At 36.7% G+C, this 27,676-nt stretch overlaps 2 protein-coding genes across 2 annotated transcripts; both read right to left on the bottom strand.

Annotated features, from left to right (window-relative positions):
• Positions 1-434: 434 nt before the first annotated feature.
• si:dkey-3d4.3 (leucine-zipper-like transcriptional regulator 1 homolog) lies at positions 435-21,255 on the bottom strand. The gene is made up of 8 exons (XM_020928974.2): positions 21,191-21,255; positions 10,481-10,651; positions 9,663-9,745; positions 8,294-8,372; positions 5,989-6,029; positions 5,390-5,510; positions 4,054-4,243; positions 435-2,812 (listed from the first exon to the last, which is right to left on the bottom strand). Exons 2-8 carry the CDS (start codon positions 10,638-10,640, stop codon positions 2,245-2,247), a joined length of 1,242 nt encoding a protein of 413 aa, XP_020784633.2. The 5' UTR covers positions 10,641-10,651; positions 21,191-21,255; the 3' UTR covers positions 435-2,244.
• Positions 21,256-24,966: 3,711 nt separating this feature from the next.
• On the bottom strand, positions 24,967-26,830 carry LOC110163930 (ileal sodium/bile acid cotransporter-like). The gene is made up of 6 exons (XM_020928944.2): positions 26,466-26,830; positions 26,238-26,356; positions 26,076-26,164; positions 25,827-26,002; positions 25,585-25,742; positions 24,967-25,145 (listed from the first exon to the last, which is right to left on the bottom strand). The coding sequence occupies exons 1-6, from the start codon at positions 26,828-26,830 to the stop codon at positions 24,967-24,969; spliced, it is 1,086 nt and encodes a 361-aa protein (XP_020784603.2).
• Positions 26,831-27,676: the final 846 nt, after the last annotated feature.

Here is a 27,676-nt window from a genome sequence, read left to right as displayed (position 1 = left end):
CAAACTCTGTAATTGTTAAATCTCCAACAATAAATACATTCATGAGACGCACAAGGGACATATTCGTACCATTTTGCTGAAGAATGACAAGTTTCATCTTCTTAATTCATCCTGTAAAGCTCAGTATATGAATAATAACAAAGCTGTAAGTAAAAGTACCAAGGAGCACATGTGGAGCACCCCACTGAAGAGGCAGAAAAGCATAAACATGTAAAACACATCTTAATTTTTATTTCTACTACCTTTGTTTTACTCCTGTTTCAAAGCTGAAGTAGAAATGACAAACCACACATCTAAAAATTGACCTATGGCTCCATCTAGTGTTGAACTGACAGCATTGCAACACAAAGGAAACCACACTCCTCACTTGGGACAGCAGCTTTTCTACTTAAAACTTTAAAATAGACAAATGAATATCCCCAAAACACAGTCAATTCAATGTGTTAATAGTTTAATAAATAGACTATGTGGTTACAAATAACACAACAATCAAAATCTGATCATTCTTATTACAGCTTTGCTCTGTTTTTTGACTTTATACAACATTGTAACACTTGAACGAGATGTAAAAACAAATATACAGAGTGATGGATTCACAGTAAGCATGAAAAGCAAAGGGTAATGACGTCACGTTTCAGTAAACATTAGTAAACAGTAAAATATAACACTGTTTTTTTTTTTTTTTGTTGGATTGTTTTTACATTATGTCACTGAAATAAAAAATGTAAATTAAAAAAACTTGCTTAAAATTCTAACTATACAAATTGTGTGTTTTTAAGGTCAAAACTGTAAACAGAACTACATTTTGTGCTTACACGTTTGATTAATTGTCCTCTTCTTTGCATTTTGTGGAGGTATAAAAATCTGTTCTGAGAGTTGAAATCTTTGGTTGTACAAAATAAATTGAAATTAAAGAACACATAATATGCACTATTTGTAATGTTATTGGCCTTTTTACATGCTCTACCTTTGCTTTAGAACACGGGGTTTTCAACATTTTTCAGGCTGGAGCAGGGACCCTCTACTAAATATATGATATACAAGTGTGTTTTATATTAAACTGGGCCTAATGTCGCGTATAAACAAAGCTACTCTGTTATTGTATTATGTATATATGTATATGTATTCCATCGAAGTCGCTTTAACAAAATGACGAAATGACATCATGGAAAATGGGGTCAAAGTGTGACTCTTTTTAAATGATCTGACTAAACAAGAGAGGAGCCACAGCGCGCACGGTCAAGAGTCTGATGTAGGACACTGAACTTTTCTGGTCATTCTGAGCTGAGGAACGAGACGAAAGACACGACTCCACCTCCTCTCCCAGTCGCTCCGAGGACAGAGAGGAGGCTGACTTTGGAGTGCGGAGCCTGGTTAATGCGCCCAATGAATGAAGTTGCCAGACCCCTTCCTGATTCGCAGTAGTACGTGCAAAGTTTATGTTCCACCGTGCGTAAAAGTGAAGGTAACCAAACTTTTCACATGTAGCCTAGAGGAAATGATAAAATCCGCACTAAGGTGTTTTCAGTTTGACAGGGAGCGAGAGAAGAGGGAATGAAGAGAGAGAAAGAGACAAACGTGATGAAGGAGTGCACAGACAGAACCCACTGAAAACCAAATCATCCTCATCCTTCAAAAAAAAAAAAAAAAAGAAAAGTCAAATCAACCAAAGATTTCACAACCCCCCTGTTAAAAACCTCTGCTTTAGAACTTAAGGTAACAGAAAAATAAAGACTCCAAAAAAAAAAAAAAAAAGAAGAAGACCATCGATCATGTAAGATATCTGAGACAATCCTCCAATATCACCAATAAATGATAAGCCCTAGTTTTAAAGAGCCCATATTACGCTATTTTCTGATCCGTGGTAATACGGGAAGTGCTCCACTGTGTTTTTAAACTTCATACATTTTCACAATTTCAGCCCTGGAATTACTGATCGCTACTGAACAAAAGGTAAAAGGAGCTGTTAACTTGCTTCATGACATCACAAGGTGGAACAGAGCATTTTGAGCTTTGGAGACGTAACCAGACTAATAATAAAGAATTACTCAAACGTGTGAATAAAAGAAAACTTCAGGGATGTTTTTAAGGAGGTAACATGGCTCAAAGCTGTAAATTTTGCATAATATAGGACCTGTAACACAATTAAAATCTTCAAAAAGTCAAATTAGCATAACATATGTTCTTTAAATCAATGCATTTGTTTTGTTTTCCTTTTCTCCTCCTTTATAAACTGCTCTTCTGCTAAGAGTCTGTCAGCGTCATTTGCCACACAGATACAGGTTTGTGCAACGTGCATGGTCTCCCTCCTATCACCAGCATCATGTCTGGCAGATTCTGGCTTATATTCTCATCCAGCTCCTCTTCAAAACTCAGTCTTTTTCTCAGCGCTTTGTTTTCGAAAGTCAAACAGTCCATTCTCCACTCCTTGTCAGTGCTTTCACAGGAACTACTTTTTTGCGGCGTCAACATTTGGAGTTCGATCGCGTTCTCCGAGCCCAAAAAGCTAAGCTGAGTCGGGAAGCACTTGTTTTTGAAGTGTCTGATTTTGTTATTGAGGTGAGTTTCTGAGGTTAAAGTTGATTTTCCCGACTGAAGGCTGTAGCTGGGGCCTAATCCGACGCAGCAGTGGTGGACTTTGTGAGGAGGGTGGGAGCCGGGCAGAGTGGGGAGCTGGTTCCAGGATTGGGAGGAGAAGTTGTACCTCCAGAGGCAGTTCTGAGGCGAGTTTTGGCTCTCGTATCCTCCGAAGATGAGCATGCAGTCTTTGTAGGTCACTGCGCTGTGTCCTACCAGTTTGGAAGGGCCAGACCTGATGAGTAGACATGGAAAGTTAAGAGTATAATAATAAAAATGTGTATGCCAAGCCCAGTCAAATAAAACGCAGAAATCAGAATAAGTTCACTGAGTTTTATGGTTTCATTCAGCTGAGTGTGCATAAGTCAAAAGTAGAGCATGGAGGACCACTGTAAGCCTCAGTCATTTCTGAGTGGAGATGCACCGATTCAACTTCTTCAGTCCCAATAACGATTTCAATACTACAGCTCTAAGTATTTACCGATACCTAATAACAATCGATACTGGTGCAGAGACTGATAACAGCATTTACCGGTATTTCATTTAAACTGAAATAAAATGAGACAAAACTGTGTTATGGATCCAAATGTTTTATGGAGCTGTTATTTATTTATTTATTTATCTCTCCCAAACCAGGATATCGACTGAACTGTTATTTGGAAACTGATATCCGATCCAGCAAATTTTTCAGTATCGGCGCTGTGATCTGATACCAGTATCAGATCGGTGCAACTCTAGTTCTGTGTTGTTGTCCATGGCAAAACAAGTCAAGTTTATTTGTATAGAACAATTTGTACACAAAGTAATTCAGAGTGTTTTACAGGACAAGAAAGACATAAAAAATCTGTGTATCTTTCATTCATTCGTATTTCAAAATAAAAACAAAAATAAGAAAATGAAAAAACAACAATTTTCATCATTATTTGACTCCAAAAAAAAAACCTGAAATAACTGATAAGTTTTAGAGTTTGTGTTTAAATTAATAATGGAAAAAACTGCCATGCTGGATTTTTATGCCGCATATGGACTGACCAGTCTAAACCAGGACTAAACAAGGACTAAACTGGTGTCAGTCCCGATCTGGTCCTGGTCTTAGTCCTGGTCACCCGACAGTCTACGGAGCCATCCTGACACTTCAGACCTGGTTTTGTCCTGGTTTAGACCAGCTATAGACTGGGTTTAGTCCTGTTTTAGTCCTGGTTCAATTCTGGTTCAGTCTGTATGCGGCGCTAAAGTCCGGCAACAAAATATCAATTTTTTTCATTTTGGTTTTGGAGACAAATAATGAAGAAAATAGTTGTTGCTGTTTTTTTTGTTTTTTTTTTGTTTTCTTAATTTTTTTGGTTTTATTTTGAAAAATGAATGAACAAATGATAGACAAATTATTAAACTCACAATACCAACAAATCAAAATGTAAATAATCATCATATAATTAACATTAGAAGAGTGTGGAATAAAAACCTTGAGTCACTCACTTGGTTCTGAGGGAGCTCCACGTGCTGCTGGTGCAGTTCCACATCCAGAAGTCTCTCTGCTCGCGGAGGCCCTTGAGCCCCCCGTAAAGGTACATGCAGCTGTGGAAGGCTGTGGAGGAGTGACTGTGCCGCGGCCCTGGGCCTAATGAGGTCTGTGGAGAGGAGGCCACAGGGGACCACACCATGGAGTCTGCAGCATGTGAGAGAACAACACCTGTTCACTCCACACAGATCTGCTCAGCAAGTCACTTTAAAATACATGATAGGGATGTATCGACTAAAGAGATTTGCGGTGGAAATTCTTCATCAGTTAATCAACTAAAAAGGGGGTGTGACAAAGCTCTAAAAACTTATCTCTATGTATCTGACCCCAGCTGCACTCACAACACTACACCTGCATCAGAGTTCAAGAAATACAACTATTTATGCAGAATACTAGAAATAGAAATACGAAAAATACCAAATCTTCAACAAACTTACTCACTGTGTTAAACTATCTAATAGGGATGTAACAATAACCCAAATATCGTCAAAGTTCTCCCAATAATATTGCGGACCATCACAATATATCGAATTACAAGTCTCTTTGCTTAAATAAAGAGTTATGGTGCAGCAGTAGCTATAAAAAGACACAGGGAACTACATAGACCATGATCCTTTGCTCCATTTCAGTGTAGACTACAAGAAGAAATAACATTTCTAAGCACTTTTAAGTCTTAGTTCATCAATCATTCTTGTCAAGGCATTTTAAGAGGAAAAAGTAGAATATTCAGTTTTGTTAGACTCCACAAAATATTGCAATAAATATCGTACTGTTAGATGTAAATCGTGAAAACATCGTACCAAGAGATTTGGATATTGTTACATCTCTAATTGTGAGCCTCCCAACCATATCATGAGCTTTCCCACGATATCGCAATAAATATCGTACCCTGAGGTTCATACTGTGACGATATCGTATCATCAGACTTGGATATTGTTACACCCCTACTGTCTAACTAAAATGTTAAAACTGTCTCTCAAGAAAATAAATGCTTAAAAAATATAGACATACAGTAAATTTTCAAATCAGGAATAAAAATGTAAATATTGTATATAGTAAATATAACATCTGTTCTTAAAAATATTTTCTTTGACACAAGGTTATTATCTGACCCCTGAGAAGCGATCGTGCAGATAAAAATGTTTATTGAAAGATTAAAAACAGCGTGTTTATGTCCTTAACGCTGTTTATTGTGGATGCAGCTGTCCAGCAGCAAAGGAGCTAAGTTACTGATTTAACCAGCCCATAAAATCACACATTTGATGTGACAATAAAAGGCAATATTGTGCTTACCCAGGTCCAAACTCCAGAACTCCTGAGAGGATCCCTTCAGGTCAATGTATCCTCCGTAGACCAGCATGGCCGACCCGATCACCACCGCACTGTGGGCCTTTCTGTTGGAGGGGGTCTCTACCTTCAGTTACACAAACAAATCACTTCATTATTAAAAGTGCACTGTGTACTACATAACTCACGTGGTGCTAAAAGCCAGAGAGTAAAAGTGGTTCTTAAGAAATTCTTAAGAAACCAAGCCTTGACGTCACTTAGACAGGCAATACAGGGTCAATAAGGGGTGATTCATCTAGCATTTATTCATTTCTTGTGTTTCCATTGCTCAGAAAGACAGTAATTCCTTCTGTGCATAGTGGTGCCTCTCCACAGATCTGAACTCTAATGTAGCGTAGTGCTGTAACCTGCTTGTCTCCCGTGTGATGAATAGGTTTAATCGATACTGTGGAACATTCGAGGCAAAGCAGAAACATTTCCGTGGAGACAAGCAGCTGGCAGACCCTCCTCTAGAAATATTAAGCTGTACACCTTTAACTAATTCATGAATTTCTAATCAAAAATAATACATTTAAGAGCACTGTTGAGTAAGAAATGCATTTTACCTGTGGGGTCTTTCCGCGCCACTGGACCCACTTCTGTTTCACTAAGAACCAAACACAAAGGAGCTCATCAGCAAAGCATCAGGACAGTGTATTTCAGACAATACACTAACGGTCAAAAGTTTTAGAACACCTTCATTTTTCCAGTTATTTATTGCAATTCAATTCGTGCAAGTCCAGTGAAGAGCTTGAAATAGTACAAAGGTAAGAACTGAACAGACAGAGGTGAAAAAAAGATAAAAGATACAAAACACAAGTCCAAGCTCTACCAAAACTACCTCAGGAAAAAAAAAACAAGATGGTAAAGCTTGAAAACATGGAGTGTCCAGCACAGTCTCCAAACTTAAACCCCATCGAGCTGGTTTGGGATGAACTGGACAGAAGAGTGAAAGCCGAGCAACCTACAAGTGCCAACCATTTATGGGAACTTCTGCAACAGACTTGAGAAGAACTTTCTGAAGAATATTTGCTCTTTTCTACAGTAAAAAGAATGAGCCACGAGTGTGTTCAGCTGTTATATCTGGCAAAGGTGGACACTTTCATGACTCAAAAGTTCAGTTTTTGGTCCACAGTAAACAGTAAAAAAAAAAAGGAAAAAGTGTGGTGTTCTAAAAGTTTTGGCCGGTAATGTACTTTTCAGTCTGAGAGAAGAACACAGCCTAAATACGCAGGGTTAGTGTGTTAAATGTGAGAATGAAAACAAAACACAACTCCAGGTATGTTTGAGATGAGGAAACAACATTATATAACAGAGAAATAATGTGAGAAATAATTAGAAAATGGCGTAATATGAGCCCTTTAAGTAGGAGTAAAAGTATGGTGTTTGAAAACTACTATTTGTTTAAAAAGTTGCTCGGGTAAACATAGCTGAGTAAATGTAACTACTGTACGAGTATTACCCTCCTCTGTTTGTGTGCGCAAGTGTTGACGAGCCCATTGCGTCATTATTTTTACTAAAATGTGTTTGCACAATTCCAGATCATGTTACTCAAACCTGGAGTGATTTTAGTGCGAGCTTGTATAGAAGAGGAGAATATACTGACAACATTCTTAAAGAGATCCCTGACAGACTGAGCCCTTAAGCTCAGCCGCGTTACACACATTAAACATACTGTACTGAACCCTAATTGAAGCTGCGTCTGACATGTTTAAGTGTAGTTTAAATACAGCAATTATCTTAATATGTTGACACAGATTATTATGTCTTTTTGTCTTGAATGGGCTTAAACATCTTATTCTTTTAGCTAAAAATAGAAACATTTAAAGGGTCTACAGTGTTTTCTGATCTATGTTATAATGTTGTTTCCTCATCACAAACATATTAGTGCACAGAGTTGTTTTATGTCATTCACAGATGTTAAACACACAAACAGAAAACACTCTGTTCCACCTTGTGATGTCATGTGGTAATTAGAGCTGGGTATCATTAAGAAGTTGCCGATACGATACGTACCTCGATACAGAGCACTTTCGATTCCAAACAATATATTTCAAATCGTTTCAATACGGTTCAGTAATAATTAATGGCTAAATCATGTCTAAAAGTCTTTTAAAACCACTTCTTGTGCAAAGTTCATAGGAAACACAAACATTTTAATCATCAGAACAGTGAAAACGTTAAATGTGTCGCATAAAAGAGTTTCCTTTCTCTAAACAAGCAAAACTGTAGCCCTGTAACAAAATAATTTAGTAAAATATACCAAAAAATACTCAATATATATACTACAATATATCGATACAGCAGCCCACAATATCAATACTGTATCATCACATGAAATTATACAATACATAGATATTTCGATATTTTTGCACACCCCTAGTGGTAATACAGGAAGTGCTCCACTGTGTTTTTAAACCCCATGCACATTCACTAAGGTCATTTGGATGATTTATCTCTACTGAACTAAAGGTAAAAGGTATCTGTTAACTTGAAAATTACCACCCCATGACATCACAAGGTGTTGTAGAGCATTTGAACTTATGTTAACAGACTAGTAATAACAATAATAAAAGATTACTCATGATGTGTAGATGAAACAAAACACAACTCCGGTCATGTTTTTGACAAGGTGCCAGCATTATAACATGTCTTAAAACTCACAAGAGTCACTTTTATATAATATAAACGCTTTAAATCAAAATATTCTCAAATCCGGTGAGGTATGTACAGTACAGTAGTTGTGTTTACTCCCGACATACTTCAGCTTTTAAGCAGGATTCTTTCCCAGAAGCAGTAAAGTGGGACGGACGTGTGTGAACAAGCTGTGTCACGTGTGTTAGCAGAGCACAGAGCTCCACGTTCACTTACTAATGTCAAACACCCAGAGGGGACATCTGAGGCTGGAGTACGCACTGTCCAGCATGCCTCCAAACACGAAGAGAAAACCCTGAAATCAACACGAAGCATTAGGGGTGAAACGGTGCACTCAAAGTATAATTCAGTTACATTTTTAAGTTCAGTTTTGTTTAAAGGGCTCATATTACGCTATTTTCTGATCTATGTTATAATGTTTGCTCATCACATACAGACCTGGAGTTGTGTTTTGTTTCAGTCACACAAGTTTAACACACAAAACCTGCGTATGTATGTAGGCTGAGTTCTTCTCTCAAACAGAAAAACTCTATTCCACCTTGTGATGTCACGTGATAATACACTAAACACTTAAACTACACACTTAAACTTCATCCTTTACCTTGACTTGAATCATTTGGATAATTTCAGCTCTGGAATTTATCTGTACTGAACTAAAGGCAAAAGGTACTAGCTGTTAACTTGAAAACTACCACTACGTGACATCACAAGGTGGAGTAGAGCATTTTGAGCTTTGGAAATGTAGACAGGCTAATAATAAAAGTTACTCAAACGTGTGAATGAAACAAAACACAACTCCAGGTGTGTTTTTGATGAATTAACAACATTATAACATGACTTAAAGCTCACAAGTAGGGCTGAACAATTTTAAGAAAAAAATTAACTGCAATTTTTCTGGCAGATATTGTGATTTTCATTTCATCCATGATTTTATTTTTTTTTTTTTTCAAATCAAGTTTCAGTGCACATGAACATTTGCAAACGTCACATAAATTTATATCATACCAGAGTCCTGCACCGGGTCGGGTACCTGCGGGTGCCCGGCGTGACTACTACTGTCAAAAATCCGTCATCGCTTCACAGGGATTATTTACTGAACAGAAGAAACACTGATCGAGATGCCGGACTTTTGCGTCGCATACGGACTGAACCAGGACTAAACCAAGATTGAACCAAGACTAAACCAGGTCTAAATCAGGATTAAAGCAGGACTACACCAGGTCTAAACAAGGTCTAAACCAGGACTAAACCAGGACTGAACCAGAACTAAACCAGAAAAGAACCAGGACTGAACATCACATCATTTGTTTACGTTTTACAGAAAACTTAAATCCACATGACTAATTTGCATAAACTAAACATTGAAAAACACCCAGAAAGCTTGCAAAAAACGCAGCTTTGACCCTCCCAAAATTGTGTTGTTTGAGATCACGATTGATCTCAAACAACACAAAACTATTGAATATTCAGCCCTACTCACAAGAATTCATTTTGTGTAATATAGGACCTTTAATTAATATTAGAGTATATGGTTATTTATTGAAATATCAGACACATAGAGTAATGCATTTTGTCAGGTTTGTACCTCATGGGTCACCATAGAATGCTCCTCGAGTGCTTCTGGTGCAGCTTCACCGGTGCAGTTCAGCTCAGTCCATTCGTTACACACTGGAAACAAACACAGTGATTTTGTTTGGTGATTTTCAGATTCTATAACGTGATGATCTTAAACTCCCAAATGGGGGATAAGATTGTACTTTGCCATGAAATATCCAAAAGGTAAATTCACAAATCTTGAACCTAGTAATAAAGTCATTTCACTCACTTTATATATGTTGGTCACTTTATTTATTTTGGCTCCTGTTGTGATGTAACGACTGAAAAGTGTTTATCTTTTGGATGCATGTGCACTCAACTTTATGTTGCAATAACCAAGATACATGCAGGGATACTCAAAAAACCCGATCAGACCTGGGACACTGATGTACATTTAAACGCACTCACTGAGTGGTGCTGTGATCTTCAAGGAGGTGTGCCAGAGCAGCAATGTGTGAGGCCGCAACTCCATTGTTTGTGCTGTCAGACCCAACCTCGTCTCCTTACACTACGCTACACACAGCAGGCTACATTCAGTGTAATGATCAATTACCGATTATTCACTAATCATGCCAGTCCTGAGTCTAAATCAAATATTTGACACAGGACCAGGTAGAACATCTACAGCAAAATGTGTCAGGTTACAAGTTTGCCCACTAACCACAGACTTTTGTGATTTGAACCTCATTTAAGTGTACAATGTTATTTTGTTTTTGGACAAGGGGCAGAGATAAAACAAGAAACTGCAGTAAATCTGAAATATAATCAATTAAGAAAAGTGTATAAAATGGAATGAAAGGTCCTTACCTACGTTGTACCTCCAGAAGTCGCTGTAGCAGGTGGAGTGGCGGCCCCCCAGCACGTACACATGATGCTGATGACTACAGCAGGCCAGTTTGAAGCGCTCACAGGGGGCGGGGCTGCTCTGAGGGAGCCCGGTCCACAGACAGGGACCACTCTGACTCATGGGTCCTGCACCTGTCAACACACACCCAGACCGTTTAGGATTTGACTTAGACAAACTTTATTGAGCCACAAGGGAAATTATTTGGGCATTAGCTCACACATTAGATCACACATCACAATATAATAACAAAGAGCAAAAAATATAAATGGCTAAAGTAAATTCCAAATAAGTAGCAAAAAAGATTGCAAGAAACAGGTGTCAAAGAAGGAATAATCATATAAGTGTAAATGTACAAGTAAAAATAAAATAGAAATTTCATAAACATGTCAAAAACTATGACAAAATGAATGAATACAATCGTACTCATTCATTTCTTCATGTCACAGCACCAACAACCAGTCACTCCCAGCTGATACTGTATAACCAGGTCTGTCACAAAAAACAAAATTTAAAGCTCAATATAAGAATACAGATATATAATGATGAATGATAATACTAAAACTACTTTATGCCCTTGACACAAACGCAAAAAGTAAGCATTAAATAACGAGGAGTTGAGCGCTATGCAGTTTTAATGCACAACTCCAAGTTGTTTAATCAAAAATCACTACATTATTGCAAAAATGCACAGGAGATGACTACTGAGCCCAGAAATATATTGTTCTAGTTTTAATGCATTTAACAATAAGTCAATATAGTAAGTCCAGTGACAGGTCCAGGTCTGACAGGTGTGGGGTGAGTAAGTACTGCCCTACGCACTGATTAGGCAAGGCAAGGCAAGGCAAGGCAAGGCAAGTTTATTTGTATAGCACAATTCGTACACAAAGTAATTCAAAGTGCTTTACAGAATAAGAAATACATTAAAATCATAATAAAAACAAATCAAAACATAAATAATCATGAAGATTAAAATTAATTAAATTGAACAAATTAATTCCAACAAATTCCATTAATGTGTGGCAATTCCAGAGAGTACTGCGATTTACATGTGATCATATGTACTATGTATGTCATATGTATTATTAATTACAAAAATATTTACAATAATTACAACAAAAACACGTACAAAAATATAAAAATGTTGTTTGTCACTCCCCAATTTGCGTCAGTCATGCTAGTCGAAACAACTGATGATGTTTTCTGCTTTACAACAGCATAAAATTTGGCTTAAACGCAGTGCAAACACCAGTAGAAATTACTGAAAACATTTTACATAGGGGTGTAACAATAACCAAAATACTGTGATATCGTATCGTCAAAAGTCTCTCAATAATATCCATCACAATATATCGAATCACAAGTTTCTTTGCTTAAATTCATTGTTACGGTGCAGCAACAGCTAAAAAACAGAGGGAACTACATCAACCATGATCCTTTGCTTCGTTTTGGTGCAAACTACATGAAGAAATAACAGTTCTAAGCACTTTTAAATCTTCATTCTTTGCTGTTTAGCCTCCACAAAATATTGCAATAAATATCGTACCGTGAGATGTATGTTGTGAAAATGTCGAGCATACTTTTCCTCCGAGAACTGATGGCATAACGGCGCTTACATCCAGCTGACGTTCAATCAGGATACTCTGTTTACATAGACACACAAAAAAAACAGGACGCTCACGAGAGCATATAGACGCACTACGTAAAGCTGACTCCAAACTTTACATATAATGACACACATTTTCCACTACGCTCCTGAAGTGCTCTGAGTATAGTGGTTTATCTTTTCTCAGCTGACAGCACCTGATATCCTGCTCCGTCCCACCTGCTGTGACGGGAACAAAGACACAGGAGCATGTGAGCGGGTGAGTCATGGTGCTTCAGTGGTTAAGGCTCGTGTCAGGTGTAACTAACTGGCTGATAACGGGAATGTGTGGAAGAAGTACTCAGTTTTACTACTTTAAAGGTGCACTGTGTAATTTGGTTGGTTGGCTATATCATTGCTCTGCCTGGAATATTCTACTGTAAGACATTAAACGCTCTACCTTACTTTTTTTTTTTAATTACAGGTGGTTTTATAGCTCAGAAATACATACAAAAACAAGCGTTCTGACTGTGAACGGGGTCGCCTCTCCACAGATCTGACCTGTAACTTGGACAACATTTAAATTAATCCGCGTATCACCATATCGGAAAAGATCTGTGTCCAGACATGTCGTTTCTGTGTCCACAAGCCTTCCCTGTCCACACAGTTTTGAGCATACGTATTTGTTTACATTTCACAGAAACGAAACTTAAAACCGCATGGCTCATTTGCATAAACTAAGCGCTTAAAAAACAGCTATTGTTATAACAGTTATTGTGCACTAATGCGGTTCAGCTTCTGTCGGACTAAAGGACACAACTCAGTGGAATATGACTGTTCTTTCTGTGACAGAGGGGTGTTCTGCTCATGGTAAGTCTGTTCTGTGCTTCTATCACGTTGAAGATGGTTCATGTTAAACTTTTCAGAGATTATACGTCTGCAGGTCGTACACACAGACCATATATATGAGTGAACATATATTCTAGCCTCTTAGCGTTTTGGCAGTGAATTACTCCGTGGTGCATAGGCCTACATCAGCGTATCAGTGTTTTCAGGCGGCCACACAGTGCCGGATCAGATCTGTACTCAGATGAATTCGTGGGAGCTGACGGCACCAGTTTGTTTCGTCTCTGGAGCCATTTTCAATCGGATTAGTGTGGACGAACACTGCATCCACAATAAAAACAACTCGAATACAAACTAGTGTGGACGGGGCCTTGGTCTAGTTTGGTTTCCCATGAAAACAAAAAGGTTTAATACCATACTGTGAATCATTCCAGACAAAGCAATAACATCTCCATGGAGAAAAGCATTTGACAGATCCTCCACCATAAAAGTTACACAATGCACCTTTACGTAAAAGTACAGAACCAATCCAATCCAACTTTATTTGTTTCGCACATTTTACCAACATGAAGTCTCCCAAGTGCTGCACAGAGTAGGCACAATATAAATTAACACATTAAATAAAATAAAGCATAAAATAAATAAATAAACAAGTCAATAAAAAACATAAAAATACAAAAATTTGCAAATAGAAAAATAGCAAATAAAATCAATAAGACAGTCAGAGGAGCACGTAATTCTCACGCCGTGTTAAAACCCGGTGAGTAAAAGTGTGTTTTTAAACGAGACTTACAAGAATTGACAGAATGGACGCTCTTAATGTGAGGGGGGAAAGCAGATACCAGAGTAAAGAAATACTCAAGTAAAAGAAAAAGTATCACAAGAAAAATCTACTGAAGTAAAAGTATTAAAGTAAGAGCTTAAAAATGTACTTAAAGAGTAAAAAGTAAATGTATTTCAGCAAGATTTTGAGATCTAATAAAACTTCAAATGCAATGATTTAGATTTTTAATGATTTGTTCTGAATTTTCTTCAATAAAAACAACTGACAAACAACTAGTTTTTATTTGTATATTTGTGGGGTTTTTTTTTTTTTTTTTTTTTTTTTTCAGTCCTGTTCAAAAATGTAGTGGGGTAGAAAGCGCTCTCAAATGTAGTGAAGTAAAAGTAAAAAGTACTCACTGTAAAATGCACTCCAGTACAGATACTTTTTTTTTTTTTTTACTTAAGTACAGCACTTTACTATTTTTACTTTGTTACATTCCACTTCTGGTCTATAAAAGGAAGTCCTGTTCTAAAGGAAAACACATGGAGAGAAGAACTGAGAACTCAAGTATGTTGACTTTGGCGTTGCCTGAGAAAAGACTATTGTTGTATTGTGTGTTTTATGATGCAGATAGGAAATACGATGAATGAGAATTGTACTTAAATTCTCAAATACAATAAATTAAGAAAAGTTGAAACACTTTATGAATGAGCTTGAAATGTGCATAGGAGGTTACATTATAAGTAATGTATCATAATCCATTTTATGGAAAGTAAATGAGTGAAACTTGAACACCTAATTTAGCGTACGGACATTGCACGTGCTTTTAGGTTTAATTACAGTACCACTAAATTGTTCGTTATTTTTTTGCAATTCAAGTCGTGCAAGTCCAATGAAGAGCTTGAAATGGTACAAAGGTAAGAACTGAACAGCCAGAGGTTAAAAAAAAAGATAAAAGATACAAAACACAAGTCCAAGCTCTGCCAAAACTACCTCAGGGAAAAAAAAAAAAAAACAAGATGAAAAGCTTGAAAACATGGAGTGTCCAGCACGGTCTCCAGACTTAAACCCTATCGAGCTGCTTTTGGGATGAACTGGACAGAAGAGTGAAAGCTAAGAAACCTACAAGTGCCACACATTTATGGGAACTTCTGCAACAGACTTGGGAAGAACTTTCTGACAAATATATGATTTCTATTGTAAAAAGAACAAGCTACGAGTATGTTCAGCTGTTACATCTGCCAAAGCTGGACACTTTCATGAATCAAAAGTTTAGAATACGTTTTGGTCCACAGTAAACAGTAAACAGTAAAAAAATGGAAAAAGTGTGGTGTTCTAAAACTTCTGACCGGTCCAAACTTTAAATGTGGTTCTCTCCCAAATTATTGGTTCCAAAGTATCAGTAGTAATGATTGTGACAGACATAAAGCCGAGGAAACTGCACTGCAAAGAGCCATGCTTCTGAAATCGCTTTTATCTAGAGTTGCAACTAAGGCTTGGTATCATTAAGAATTTGCCGATATGATACATACCTCGATACAGTGAGCTTTTCGATTCAATACAATATATTTAAAATCGATTTGATACAATTCAATAAAAAATAAAGACAAAATCATGGCTGTGATACTAAAAGTGTTTGTTGAACCACTTCTTGTGCAAAGTGAAAATGAATGGATTTAGGAGTACTGCATCCAGATTTAGGAGTACTGCTTGTGGAGCGCCACAAGGGTCAATTTTGGGACCTAAATTATTTAATTTGTACATAAATGGCATATTTAAAAATCTGACATATTAAAAATGATTTTATTTGCAGATGACACCAATATATTATATTCCAGTGACAATTATAAACAACTTATTACAACGATGAATACGGAGTTAAGTAAAATCAAATGATGAATGGATTCCAATAAGTTATCCCTAAATTTAAACAAGACAAAAGCTATATTTTTTGGTAATAATAAAATTAATTCAGAACTTTCAATACATGTTGATGGTGTTAAAATTGCGTGGGTTTCTAAAAATAATTTTTTAGGTATAACGACAGATGAAAAGCTAAGCTGGAAACCACACATCAAATACACACAATCTGAGATCTCAAAAAGTATTGTGGTATTAACAAAGGGAAATGCATTCTTAATTAACTCTTTATATACTGTATTGCTCACTCATACTTTCATACCTGACATACGTATTGTATTGAAATTTATGGCAACAATTACCAAACGTTACCTCTTCCCTTTTTCAAATAGCAAAAACGTGCTGTGAGAATAGTGCATAAGGTTCATACAAACGACTTGTTTTTCAAATAAAAATTATTTAAAAAATTTTGATTTAGAGAAATTCTACACTGCTTTGCTTTTCTATAAGACAAACAAAAATATACTGCCATTAAATATCCAAAAACTGTTCAGTACACAGGAAGTACACTATGAATTAAGGGGAAGGGGTAAATTTAAAACAAAGACAGTGAGAACCACCAGGAAAAGCCTGTATGCATCTGTGTACAGTACAATACAAAAAAAAAAAAAAGGTTATGGGGATAAAATTATATTTAGTATGCATAGTATGTCATTTATTTTGCTATATGTAAATATGCATTAAGTTCTGTGATCAATGCACATAAGCAACCACGTCATTTTTTAAACTATGTCATGAACAGGAGTGGATTCATAAAAGCTTTTCTTCTTTCCAATCCTTTTCAAGAAATGTGCTTTTCTGTTGTTTACAATGTATATGTAGTATGTGTATGATTACTGTTTCTCTATTGGCACAAACGAATCAATAAAAAACAGATCAATTAAAAAAAGAAATGCCAATTTTAATCACCAAAACAGTGAAAATGTCAAAAGTTTTGCATAAACGAGTTTCCTTCCTCTAAACAAGTAACAAAACTGTAGCACTGTAACAAAATAATTTAGTAAAATATACCTGTATAAAAAAACATGGGCGACATATCGAGACAGCAGCCCATGATATCGCTACTGTATCATCACATTAAACCATAAGATATATCGATATTTTGATATTTTTGCACACCTCCAGCTGCAACTAACGATTATTTTACTAATCGATTAATCTAGTGACTATTCTTTTGATTAATTGCTTAATTGTTTAGATTGAAAAAGGCCTGTGAAGATGAGATTGTCCTGAATGATAAAGCTTAAAGGTACATTGTGTAACTTTTTGATTGGGGGTCCGTCACCTGCTTGTTTCTATGGATATGTCACTGCTCTGCCTGGAATGTTCCACAGTATGACATTAAACAGCTCTATCTTACATTTATTTAATTACAGGTGGTTTTATAGCTCAAAAAAGCTACAAAAACTGGCATTCTGTCTGTGAGCGGGGTCACCTCCTCACAGATCTGACCTGTAACTTTGTCTGGTTTGATCTCCATGCGATAGAAAGTTTCAATGTCATACTGTGAAACATTCCAGACAAGGCAATAACATCTCCACAGAGAAAAACATCTGATTAATCCTCCACCGGAAAAGTTACACAATGCATCTTTAAGTAAAGCCTCTTGGTGGAACATGACGAAACCGTGCTTTCATCAAAAACACATTTCCTGGGTTATTCGGCTTCCTGGTCTGCGATAAAATCTCTCCTCTCAGCTCACGACATGTTTGGAGCCTATGTATAAACCAGTTAACGACTTTTTGATTACGTTAATAGTTATTTCAATATTCTACTCAATTAGCTGTGATTAATTGATTAACTTGTTACAGCCTCACAATTAACTTCATATAAACTTTCAGCAATTTAATAAGAACTGTTACTGTGTCTGTGAAGTAAATATAGACGATAAATGATAATATTATTACTAATCACTAATTTATGCCGCTGACACAAAAACCCAAGAGCAGATTTAAACCACAAAAATTACTAAAATGTACAATACAGTTAAAAATTATCAGTTGCAATACTTAAATAAAAGAATGAAACATTTTAGTAACATTTTATAGCTTAAAGATGCAATGTGTAATGTTTCTAGAGGATCCATGACCATCTTATCTCCACAGAAATGTTATTGCTTTGCTGGGAAAATTCCAGCTTCTTTCATGGACACCAAACTAGACCAAGTTACAGGTCAGATCTGTGGAGAGGCAACCCCACTCACAATCAAAATGCTAGTTTTTCAAGCAGTTTTTGTGCCGTAAAACCACCTGTATTTGATATCAAACAGCTGTACCAGACATTTATTTATACTGTGAAACGTTCCAGTGCAATAAATAGCTATAGAAACTGGGTCTGGGTGACCACGAGATGTCCCTATTTACCCGAAAGAGTCCCAGTTTTGAGCCCTGCGCCCCCTATCCCAGCAGATTTATCAAAAAACAGTGATTTATACCAGTTTTATACAAGAAATGTCCCAGGTTCCCTATTTTTGGCCAATTTGATACCTGCCAATAGTAAAGAGAGGCATAAATTGTCACTTGTAAAGTACAGAAAGCTGATTAAAAATGACCAAAACACAAAGAAAATCTGACTATACTGACTAACATGTTAGTCATGAATGAGTGCATAACAAGCTTCCTTAATTCCGTACTCATTTCACAATTTTACTATTACTAACCACTCCAAACCGGGCGTGTCCCAGTTTTTGGCCTTGGCTTTGTACAGCTCCCGGCAGCCCTTTGGTTGACTCTGACCGGCCCTTTTAAACTAATCAGGAATTACAAAGTAAACACATTTTATAATTTCACCATGCATGGACTAAAGCTGCATTGCTTTTATTTTAGAGGTGTTTTTTTAATGACATTTTTGTAAGACTTTTTCATTGCTTAGATCATAACACACAGCAAAAACTAAAATCTAGCCAAGTTAAGATGACTTCAGTTTAGCATGTTTGATCATGATTTGAGCAAATTTGACTTCAATTAAGCAAGTTTGATCATGATTTGAGCAAATTTCACTTGAAAAGTAAAATTATCTGCCAGTGGAACAAGAATTTTTGTACTTAAAACATGAAAATACGTCGTGCTACACTTAAGATAAGAAAAAAGTACTTTTTGCACTTAAAATGGGAAACAAAGAAATAATGTTTGAATTAAGAAAAACACACTTATTCCACTGTTAGGTAATTTTATTTGTCAGCTGAATTGACTCAAATAAAGTAAAATGTTCTTAATTTAAGTCATTTTAACTTTCTTAGTTATTGCATAAACTCTTAACAGTCTTACCTGTGGCTCAAAACAATGCTATTTATTGCTTTTTATAAAGAAATACAATTAATATTATGCAGAATTGAGTTAAGCATTTTAGCCCAGCCCTCCACAGTATTTTTTGTTTCTCATGTGGCCCCATGGTAAAAATTATTACCCATCCCTGACCCAGACAGACTCCCAACAAAAAAGTTACATAGTGCATCTTTAAATCTTATCGTATAGCCAAAAAATTTCTCAGTAGTGCAAAGAAAGAATGCATACAATAAATAGTCTATATCATATAATGAAAAATAAGTTTGTACTAGTCTGTAGTTGCCGATTTATCATGACAGGCCTAGTGCAGTGTTTCCCAAAGACTGGGTTGTGACTAGAGCCCGACCGATATATCGGTTGGCCGATATTATCGGCCGAATTGAGCACCTGGAAGCATATCGGCTATCGGCCGATATACTTGCTGATAGGGGCCGATATTTCACGTGGGCATGTTATATGTCGTTATAAAGCTTAGACTCTCTACATTATGTTCATTTAATCCAATTTACAGTCAGATAAATGTCCAAATATGTGGCTCCGCATCAGTATTTATCTGCGGAGTAATTTGTCTGTGTGAGAGTCACATGCGTTTGTTTACATCTGCAGACACAGATCCAAACACTGGGATTATTTTCTTTTTACGGACAATCGGTTTGAGTCTGGATTAAAAGGACATTTATTAGTGCAGACTTGTGATGTGAGGAGAAGCCTGTGTGAGCGGTGAGTGTTGGAAATATGTCGACTTTGAAGCAAGTTTTTGGTTAGCGGTTAGCTGCTGTAGCTCCCACACATAAATAGGCCGTTTTCTATTGGTCTATTGTAAAGTGATTATATTGGCCATATATTTGTTACTGGACCTGCATTGTTGCCTAAATAAACCCAGTTTAAAATCCACAAGAGCCAAACCACATTTTTTTTTTTTAATAATTCAAGATTTACAGTGAATTTTTACATCACTAAATATATCGGTGATTATATCGGCTATCGGCAGCTCCAACTAACATTATATCGGTATCATATCGGCCACAACAAAATCCATATCGGTCGGGCTCTAGTCGTGACCCTCAGGTGGGTCGCAAGAGATTTTTTTTTTGGGTCGCCTTGTCACAATCTGCATGTAGGTCTGAAATACACAGCTGTGACCTCATTGTCATTCTGGATAAGCATTTCCTCAGAATATTCTGTCCTCAGTAGGGCCAGTATTTCTATGCTAATTCTTTTCAGTACGACATGTATGTGTGAATTGGGATTTTCTGTGCTCACAAAAATGAAATCAAAGCACTGAAACCTCGTGCACCCCGGACTGGAACACGCTACAAAAACAGACAGGTCCACCTATCTCATATGACTGAAAGGTTTTCATTCCGCACTCTTCTCTCTTATTTATATCTCTCTTTTTTAAATTTTAATCTTTATGATTATTTATGTTTTGATTTGTTTTTATTATGATTTTAATGTATTTCTTATTCTGTAAAGCACTCTGAATTACTTTGTGTACAAATTGTGCTATACAAATAAACTTGCCTTGCCTCATTAGAAATGTTAAGACTTGTTTTATATAATTTCTAATCTTTTTGTAATTATGTTGTTGACCATTTTGTTCCAATATTGCTGGTTCAATTGAATACTGAAAAGAAAAAGAAATGGCCGACTGTTTTTCATTGATTAAAACTTGAGTGATACTAATTGTTCAGAGACACGATCACTCAGTCAACAATAAAATGTCCTCATTAATGTTCAATAAACGTCAAATCCACCTCTATTCAGTGATTTATGAATAATGTCTATTGACTTGGGTCGCGAAGGTTTGTAACTTTAAAAATATGGGTCCTCAGAAAAAAAAAAAAGTTTGTGAAACACTGGCCTAGTGTTACAGTCTTTCCTGTCACTTTCACTTGAATCACCACAGATGCAAACGCCCCATGAAAACAGCGAAAACACAAAAACGGGATGCAACTTTTTCACAACGCTAAAAAACTTCAACATATGCTTAAATTCATTCTTTTTTGCACGGTTCATAGTCGGGGATTTCAGTACGTCAAAACATGCCACAAACACGCTACATTCAATAAACTAACGGTATAGTTTGAGAGAAAAGGAAACGTCAAGTAGCGTATAAACTTTTTAGTCGACGTAAGCGTGGTCTCGTGCACATCCTCTCGGCACGTAGACGTAAACAGCGCGCGCTTTAGCTTCGCGGTGTAGTTTAGCGAAAAAATCAGCGCGTTAAATAAGTTTGTTTTGTTATAATATCGTAATAACGTTAACTTACGGGCAGCTTGTGGCCGCTCCTCCTCCGCTTGGCGTGTTGTCTTGTCTCTATGAAAAAACAAAACAAAAACGGGCTGTGATGCGTTCAAGTGCTTTCGTTTGGGTTAGCACTGTGGGCGGTAGGTGAGGAGAGTAAGTTCACACGAAAAGGATATTTCGGTTTCATATATTTTTATTCATGTGCAAACAGATATAGATATGTCACTCAAACAACACATGTAAACACACTTTTTTCTTCTATTTTATTTTTTTTTTAATGCAGATAAAACATAACTAATAAAGTTAACTAACAAACACAAATCACTCAGGAAATAGGAGTAGCGTCATACAATATAATAATAATAATAATAGAATGATTTAAAAAAAATACACTACTACTAATATTAATAACAATGAGAAGGATATTTAGACGTTTTTGTTAGGTAAATATTAGCCAGCTTCATAAATGTGTAGCATGGCAATAAAACTTGTAGGATTTTTTTTTTTTTTTTTTTTTACACCTGCAATTACAAAGTCTTTGACAGTGAATATGTGTGGTTTTAGTGTTGACTACTATAGTTTGTGAATACAATAGGGTGACCAGAAGTCTCTTTTTACCCAGGACAGTCCCAGTTTTGAGCCCCGTGTCCCCTGTCCCAGCAGATTTATCCAAAACCACTGATTTGTCCCAGTTTTATACAAGAAATGTCCCTATTTTTGACCAATCTGATCCTTGTCAATAGTAAAAAGTGGCATACATTATCATTTGTTTAGGTAGAATACAGAAAAGCTGCTTAAAAATGACCAAAACACAAAGAAAATGTGACTATACTGACTCACCTGGGCTGAGTGCATAACAATTTTTCATAATTATGCAATCGTGTCACAGTTTTATTATTACCAACCAATCCAAACTGGGTGTGTCCCTGTTTTTAATTTAGAAAATCTGGTTACCCTAGTGAAAATGTACTATTAGGCTCATATGAGAAGGTTATTTAGACGTATTTGTTGGGTAAGAATTAGCCAACATCGACAGTGGATATGCAGCATGGTCATGAAGCTTGTAGGAAAAAGTAGCCTGAGCTTATTAAGCTGCTTAAAAATGACAAAAACACAAAGAAAATATGAGTATACACATTTCTCAATTTTATTATTACCAACCAACCCAAACCATGTCTTAGGGTTTTATTTTGAAAATCTGGTCACCCTAGACTATAAAATGCTAAACAGCTAGCCTAAAATAAACTTAGCATAGTAACCTACTTTCTCTAATTTACTACTAGACAATTTTTATGTTATTTATTTATTTAATTTTGTTGCCTAACTTTTTATGTAGCCTAATTATTTATTCATGTGTTATTATTTGTTTTGTTATTATGTTGTTATTTATGTGTTATTATTTTAAAGGCTAGCTTTCATTGCTGTAGCTTAAGTTGCCTTCATTTAAATCAAGTTTTTAATATTTTTACAATTTATTTATCTTTTTTATGTCCTTATAGCAGGTATAGAAGGAACATGGAATATATAATTTTCAGAGACAAATATCCAGGGACCGTTTTTGCTGATATAGTTGCGATCATGCCCAGTCCAACCTAAAAACAGTAGGTCTCTTATTAACGTGCTAACTTTTTCAATTTTTGGTATAGATCCTGCGTTCTCCCACAGGCCTTGAAAGCACCATTCCACGAAAGGAGGAGGGGCCACTGTGGGAAAGAAACCTACAAACCTACAAACTACAATGTTCAGCCTGAGCATCATTTGTGTGAAACGTGATTTGGAAACACTTCTTACGTCACATTCTGCAATTTAGACTATCATCTGGGCTTGGAATGCTAAAAATAAAACTATATATGTAGTTTATAGCTCATAGTGTTACGTTTTAAAGTTAAATTACTGAAGAAGTTCAATGTCCATGTCCGTTTTATTTGTGGTTTTGCCTCCAGGGTTCATATTGTGCAATTTTCTGATCTGTTATAATGTTGTTTCCTCAGCAAAAACCTACCTGAAGTTGTTTTGTTTTGTTTCATTCACACATGTTCAACACACAAACCCTGCATATTTAGTTCTTCTCTCAAACAGAAAACACTCCATTCCACTTTGTCATGTCATGTGGTAATACAGTAAGTGCTTCACTGTGGTTTTAAACTCTATTATATGCCTTTTTTCAAATCATTTGGATAATTTCAGCCCTGGAATTGCTCATCTCTACTTAACAAAAGTAGCTGTTAAATTGAAAACTACCACTTCATGACATCACAAGGTGGAACCGAGTATTTTGAGCTTCGCAGATGTAGACGGGCTAATAACGCAGCATTTCTCAAACATGTGTGAGCGAAACAAAACACAACTTCAGGTATGTTTTTGAGGAGGTAACAACACTGAATCCATTTTGCATAACATAGGATCTTTAATGGTTCATGCAAACAGGACCTTTGCATGCTGACGTGACTTCTTCTCAAGAAAAAAAATGGCACATACAAGTTAGCAACCCATTAATGTTGGTTTTATTCCTCAGTATAAAAAAAGAAAATACTTTGAGACATTTAAAACAAAGCACATAAACACATATAAGTCTATGGGCACATTTACATTCTTGCATTGTGACTGTTATTGCACGACTGAAAATTGAAATTAAAATATACAAAACAAAACACAGCCTTACTTTAACAATTAAAAATAATATTATAAAATTAAATTAAAACTTCTGAGTCAAAGTAGCTTAAAGGTGCAATACGTAACTTTTCTCGTGGAGGGTTAGTCAAAAGATTTTCTCTGTGGAGAAACATTAATCCCATAATATTAAATTTAACAAGCATCATGGAGACCAAACCAGACCAAGTTACAGATCAGATCTGTGGAAAGGCAACCCCGTTTACAATCAGAAAGCCTGTTCTTCTAGGTATTTTTGAGCTATAACACCACCTGTAGTTTAATAAATGTAACGTAGGCCTGTTTAATGTCATACTGTGGAACATTCCAGGCAAGTCAATGACATATTTGTAGAAACAAGCAGCTGACGGACCCTCAACCAAAAAGTTACATAATGTACCTTTAAGTGCCTTGATGACTAAGGAAAAGCAGGTCATAGTTGTAACAATAGCAATCAAACTGTAAACCTTCAGGTTATTAATTTGCTTCAGTTGCTCCCTTTTATGCTTGTGGTCACCATAGAAACCCATAAAATGATGATTTGGCACATTTTAACATCACATGGTCTTCCTGTCATAAAGGACCGTAGAGTGAGTATCGTTCAAAATTTTTACAATTTTGTGCTTTTTAGATAAATATGGAAGATCTTAAATTTCTTTATGCAAGATGTATAGAATTATGTAGAAAATATATATTTTTTTTAAAATAAGTCATCAAATGTATTTTTGTTTTTATGTTCAGTTCTTCACAGTGTCCACCCTTTACTTTGTTGACAGCTTCATGATGAAGTCTCCTGAAATGGTTTTCACTCCGTATCTGTGCCAAGTCGGGGTCAAGAAATGCCAAAAGTGCAAACCAGTGTTCAAAGCAAAGGGTGGTTATGTTTAATTTGTTCAAAATCTTAAACAAATTTAGATTTTTTTTAAAAATTTTTCACATTCCATATCTGTCCATTCATAGTTTTGATGCATTTACAGAGACTCAGCAATGCAAATAATGATGGAAATAAAAATGTGTCTAAAGTTTTGACTGGTAGTGTACTTTGTTGCATTGTTTCTAAATTTCCAACAGATGAGCTGTACCCCCCTGTGATCAGCAGAGGGTAGTGTGTGGCTTAGAACCACTACAAGTTCAATGTTGGACGTTATCTCAGAACTGTGTGTTGTTATCATAGTCCTTACTCTTCTCCGCACTGTCCTCATTCATTTCAAATCCACTGTTCTCCAAAGGCTTTATTTTTCCAGCTCCTACCTCTCCGTCCCCCAGATCAGGCGTCTCACTGTCCTCAGACACGTCACCTCTGCACTTCCTTTTGTACAACTGGAAACCTGCAAAAAAAAAACTGAATTTAAAGTACAAATACAAAGCTCCACCACCATGAACATGCGATTTCAGAACTATCCAATACTTAAAGAGGCACTGTAACTTTCAGATGGAGGGTCTGCTTTCTGCTTGACTTCACAGAAATTGCAGTTTTGCTTTGGAATGTTCCACAGTACGGCATTAAACATCCATTTTGCATTTATTCAATTACAGGTGATTTTATTCATCCACTATACTTTGAAAAACTTGAAAAACCTTTGCAGATTTTACCTGCAACTTGGCTTGCTGGAGAGAAGCTTAATCCCATACTGTGGAACATTCCAGGCAAATAATAATATTCCATGGAGGCCTCCACTAGCAAAGTTGCAGAGTATTTTTTTTTTTTTTTTTTTTTTATAAAGCTCAAGCTGATCAGAATTTTTCTATCTTGACAGATCTACATACTTGCTACACCTAGGAGGACCGCAACAATCTGGAAGATAGTGTAGATGAGCGGGATGGCGAACATGACTTCCAGCTCAGTAGGAGAGAAGGACAGCTGGGTTATGGTGCTGCACAGTTGGGCGTTCTGGAAGCCCGTCTCCAATGCAATGGTACGGCACCTAAAAAGAGACAAGCAAGAATGGAACTTACTATCATTATTTTCGTGTAACACAATTGCTGTAATGTCAAGTTCTAGGTCTCACCTGAACCAGGGCTGTCCAGTAAAGCGAGCGAAGCAGAAGCCCAGCCCAAAGCCAATAAAAGGAAAGATGGTCCCAATAATCCAGAGTTTTGGGTGAATGTTCCATGAGGACTGATAGAGGATGCCTCCCACCACAGCAATGACAACAATTAGAATAAATCCAATCATGGAACCAATCTGAACACAACAAACATCGATTTGGAAGCAAATTCAATTGATATGAACATATATGTAGTTATGTGATTCTTACCTTGAGGATCTTTTTGGCTATCTGTGGCCATTTGTGTTTCATCAACGCCCCAAATCCAATGGGAACCAGGAGAGCCACAAGAGTGATCCCTAAATTACAATGTTTGAAAAATGATGCTGCACAATGGAAATGTTGACAATTTGGGTGCAGTTCTGCACTAACCAATAGTTTGGTATGGGATCTGGATGGTGTCGGGTGACACCCACACCGAAGTGTAGATCAGAAGACAGAGAGGCATCATACCCATGGCCATGATGGAGGAACAGGCTGTCATACTGATACTGCAACAGAGAAAACATGTAGAACTTTCAAATGCACTGGACTGAGTGATCGTAAAATGAAAACTCAAGTTCAAAGTTGTGAGTGTTCCTGTCCCACATGCTCGCTGACCTGAGGTCCATGTCTCCATCGAGGTAGTAGCAGATAATGTTGGATGATGATCCTCCAGGACAACAGCCCATGATTATGACGCCCACAGCCTGCACAGGCAGCACATTGAAGACCAGTGACAGGAAGAAGGCTGTGAAGGGCATAATCCCAAACTGACACAAAAAACCAATGGTGATGCCCCAGGGTCTCCGCAGGTGACCCAGGAATTTGTACAGGTCCACAGAGCAGCCCATGGCAAACACGACAAAGGACAACATGATCGTCATCACGGTTCTAAGGGTCAAGCCCAGAATGGCGTTGAAGTTACTGGGAGGAACCAGACAGCTGGTCCCTGAACAGACTTCAGCTTCAGCATGACAGTCCATTGGCTGTGCTATAATCTCCCTGAACAAGGCCATGGCTCCAGATTAATTCCAAAAGGTCCTCTTTGTGCTCCAGGGAAGGCTGGTGGACTGTGGAGACATGTGAGGCTTACTCGACCCTTATGTACTCTACCTCTGAAACTATGGAAGGGAAATGGCCAGAAAAGAACAATCAAAAATTAACCAATTCTTTATGAGTATTATAAACTTGACTAAATCAGGTCACAGTCAGGCTTTTACAACTTGGAGAATATTTAAAGTTTATTGGGAAACATTTTCCTGCAGCAGCATCAGTTACAGTGAGAAGATGCTTGCAAGACACAGCCCACACCTTATGTGCACAATGCCATATACTTTCACACCTGCCTTTTACAGCATTTCAAACATAAAATCGCTGGGAGAATGTGATAAGGGTTTATACCCTTCTGATCAAAAAGCCTGTGTAACAATGATTGCAAACTTTCAATGACTTAAATGATCATAAACACACCTAATAAAACATGTGGCATATGGTTTTGAGCAGCGACATTGACATTTAATGGGTCCACGTTCTATTTTTTATTATTATTTTTTTATCACAAACATACCTCGAGTTGTGTTTTCTTTCTTTCGCATATGTTTAAAACACAATGCATACTTAGGCGGTGTACTTCTCTCAGGTCTATAGAACCTTTAAAGCACTTCCCTAAAAAGCTTGGCTTTTTATGTAAGAGGTTAACCTGAACCTTTCATTGTTACAATAATTCTCAGTAAGTAAGTAAGTCTTTATTTATATAGCGCTTTCACAGACATTTTCTGTCCCCAAAGACGCTTTACACAGCATTATTCAGCATTATTCATTCACTCTAT

Source organism: Boleophthalmus pectinirostris, unplaced genomic scaffold (assembly GCF_026225935.1).
Source record: "Boleophthalmus pectinirostris isolate CB_2022bp ecotype Guang Dong unplaced genomic scaffold, ASM2622593v1 HiC_scaffold_1, whole genome shotgun sequence".
Classification (NCBI taxonomy): Eukaryota; Metazoa; Chordata; class Actinopteri; order Gobiiformes; family Gobiidae; genus Boleophthalmus; species Boleophthalmus pectinirostris.
Note: the sequence above shows the minus strand (reverse complement) of the source record. Positions and strands in the feature narration are given on the sequence as shown.

Bases quoted from the DNA above. Each gene is read 5' to 3' on its own strand.
- LOC110163930 (XM_020928944.2), bottom strand. From the start codon at position 26,830: ATGGACTGTCATGCTGAAGCTGAAGTCTGTTCAGGGACCAGCTGTCTG. The intron at 26,357-26,465 runs GTCAGCGAGCAT...TCTCTGTTGCAG, and splicing joins GATGGAGACATGGACCTCAG to TATCAGTATGACAGCCTGTT. The intron at 25,146-25,584 runs GTATGTAGATCT...TTTTTTTTGCAG, and splicing joins GGTCCTCCTAGGTGTAGCAA to GTTTCCAGTTGTACAAAAGG.
- si:dkey-3d4.3 (XM_020928974.2), bottom strand. From the start codon at position 10,640: ATGAGTCAGAGTGGTCCCTGTCTGTGGACCGGGCTCCCTCAGAGCAGC. The intron at 6,030-8,293 runs GTAAGTGAACGT...TTTGGTTCTTAG, and splicing joins CCTCTGGGTGTTTGACATTA to TGAAACAGAAGTGGGTCCAG. The intron at 4,244-5,389 runs GTAAGCACAATA...CACATGCTGCAG, and splicing joins GTTCTGGAGTTTGGACCTGG to ACTCCATGGTGTGGTCCCCT.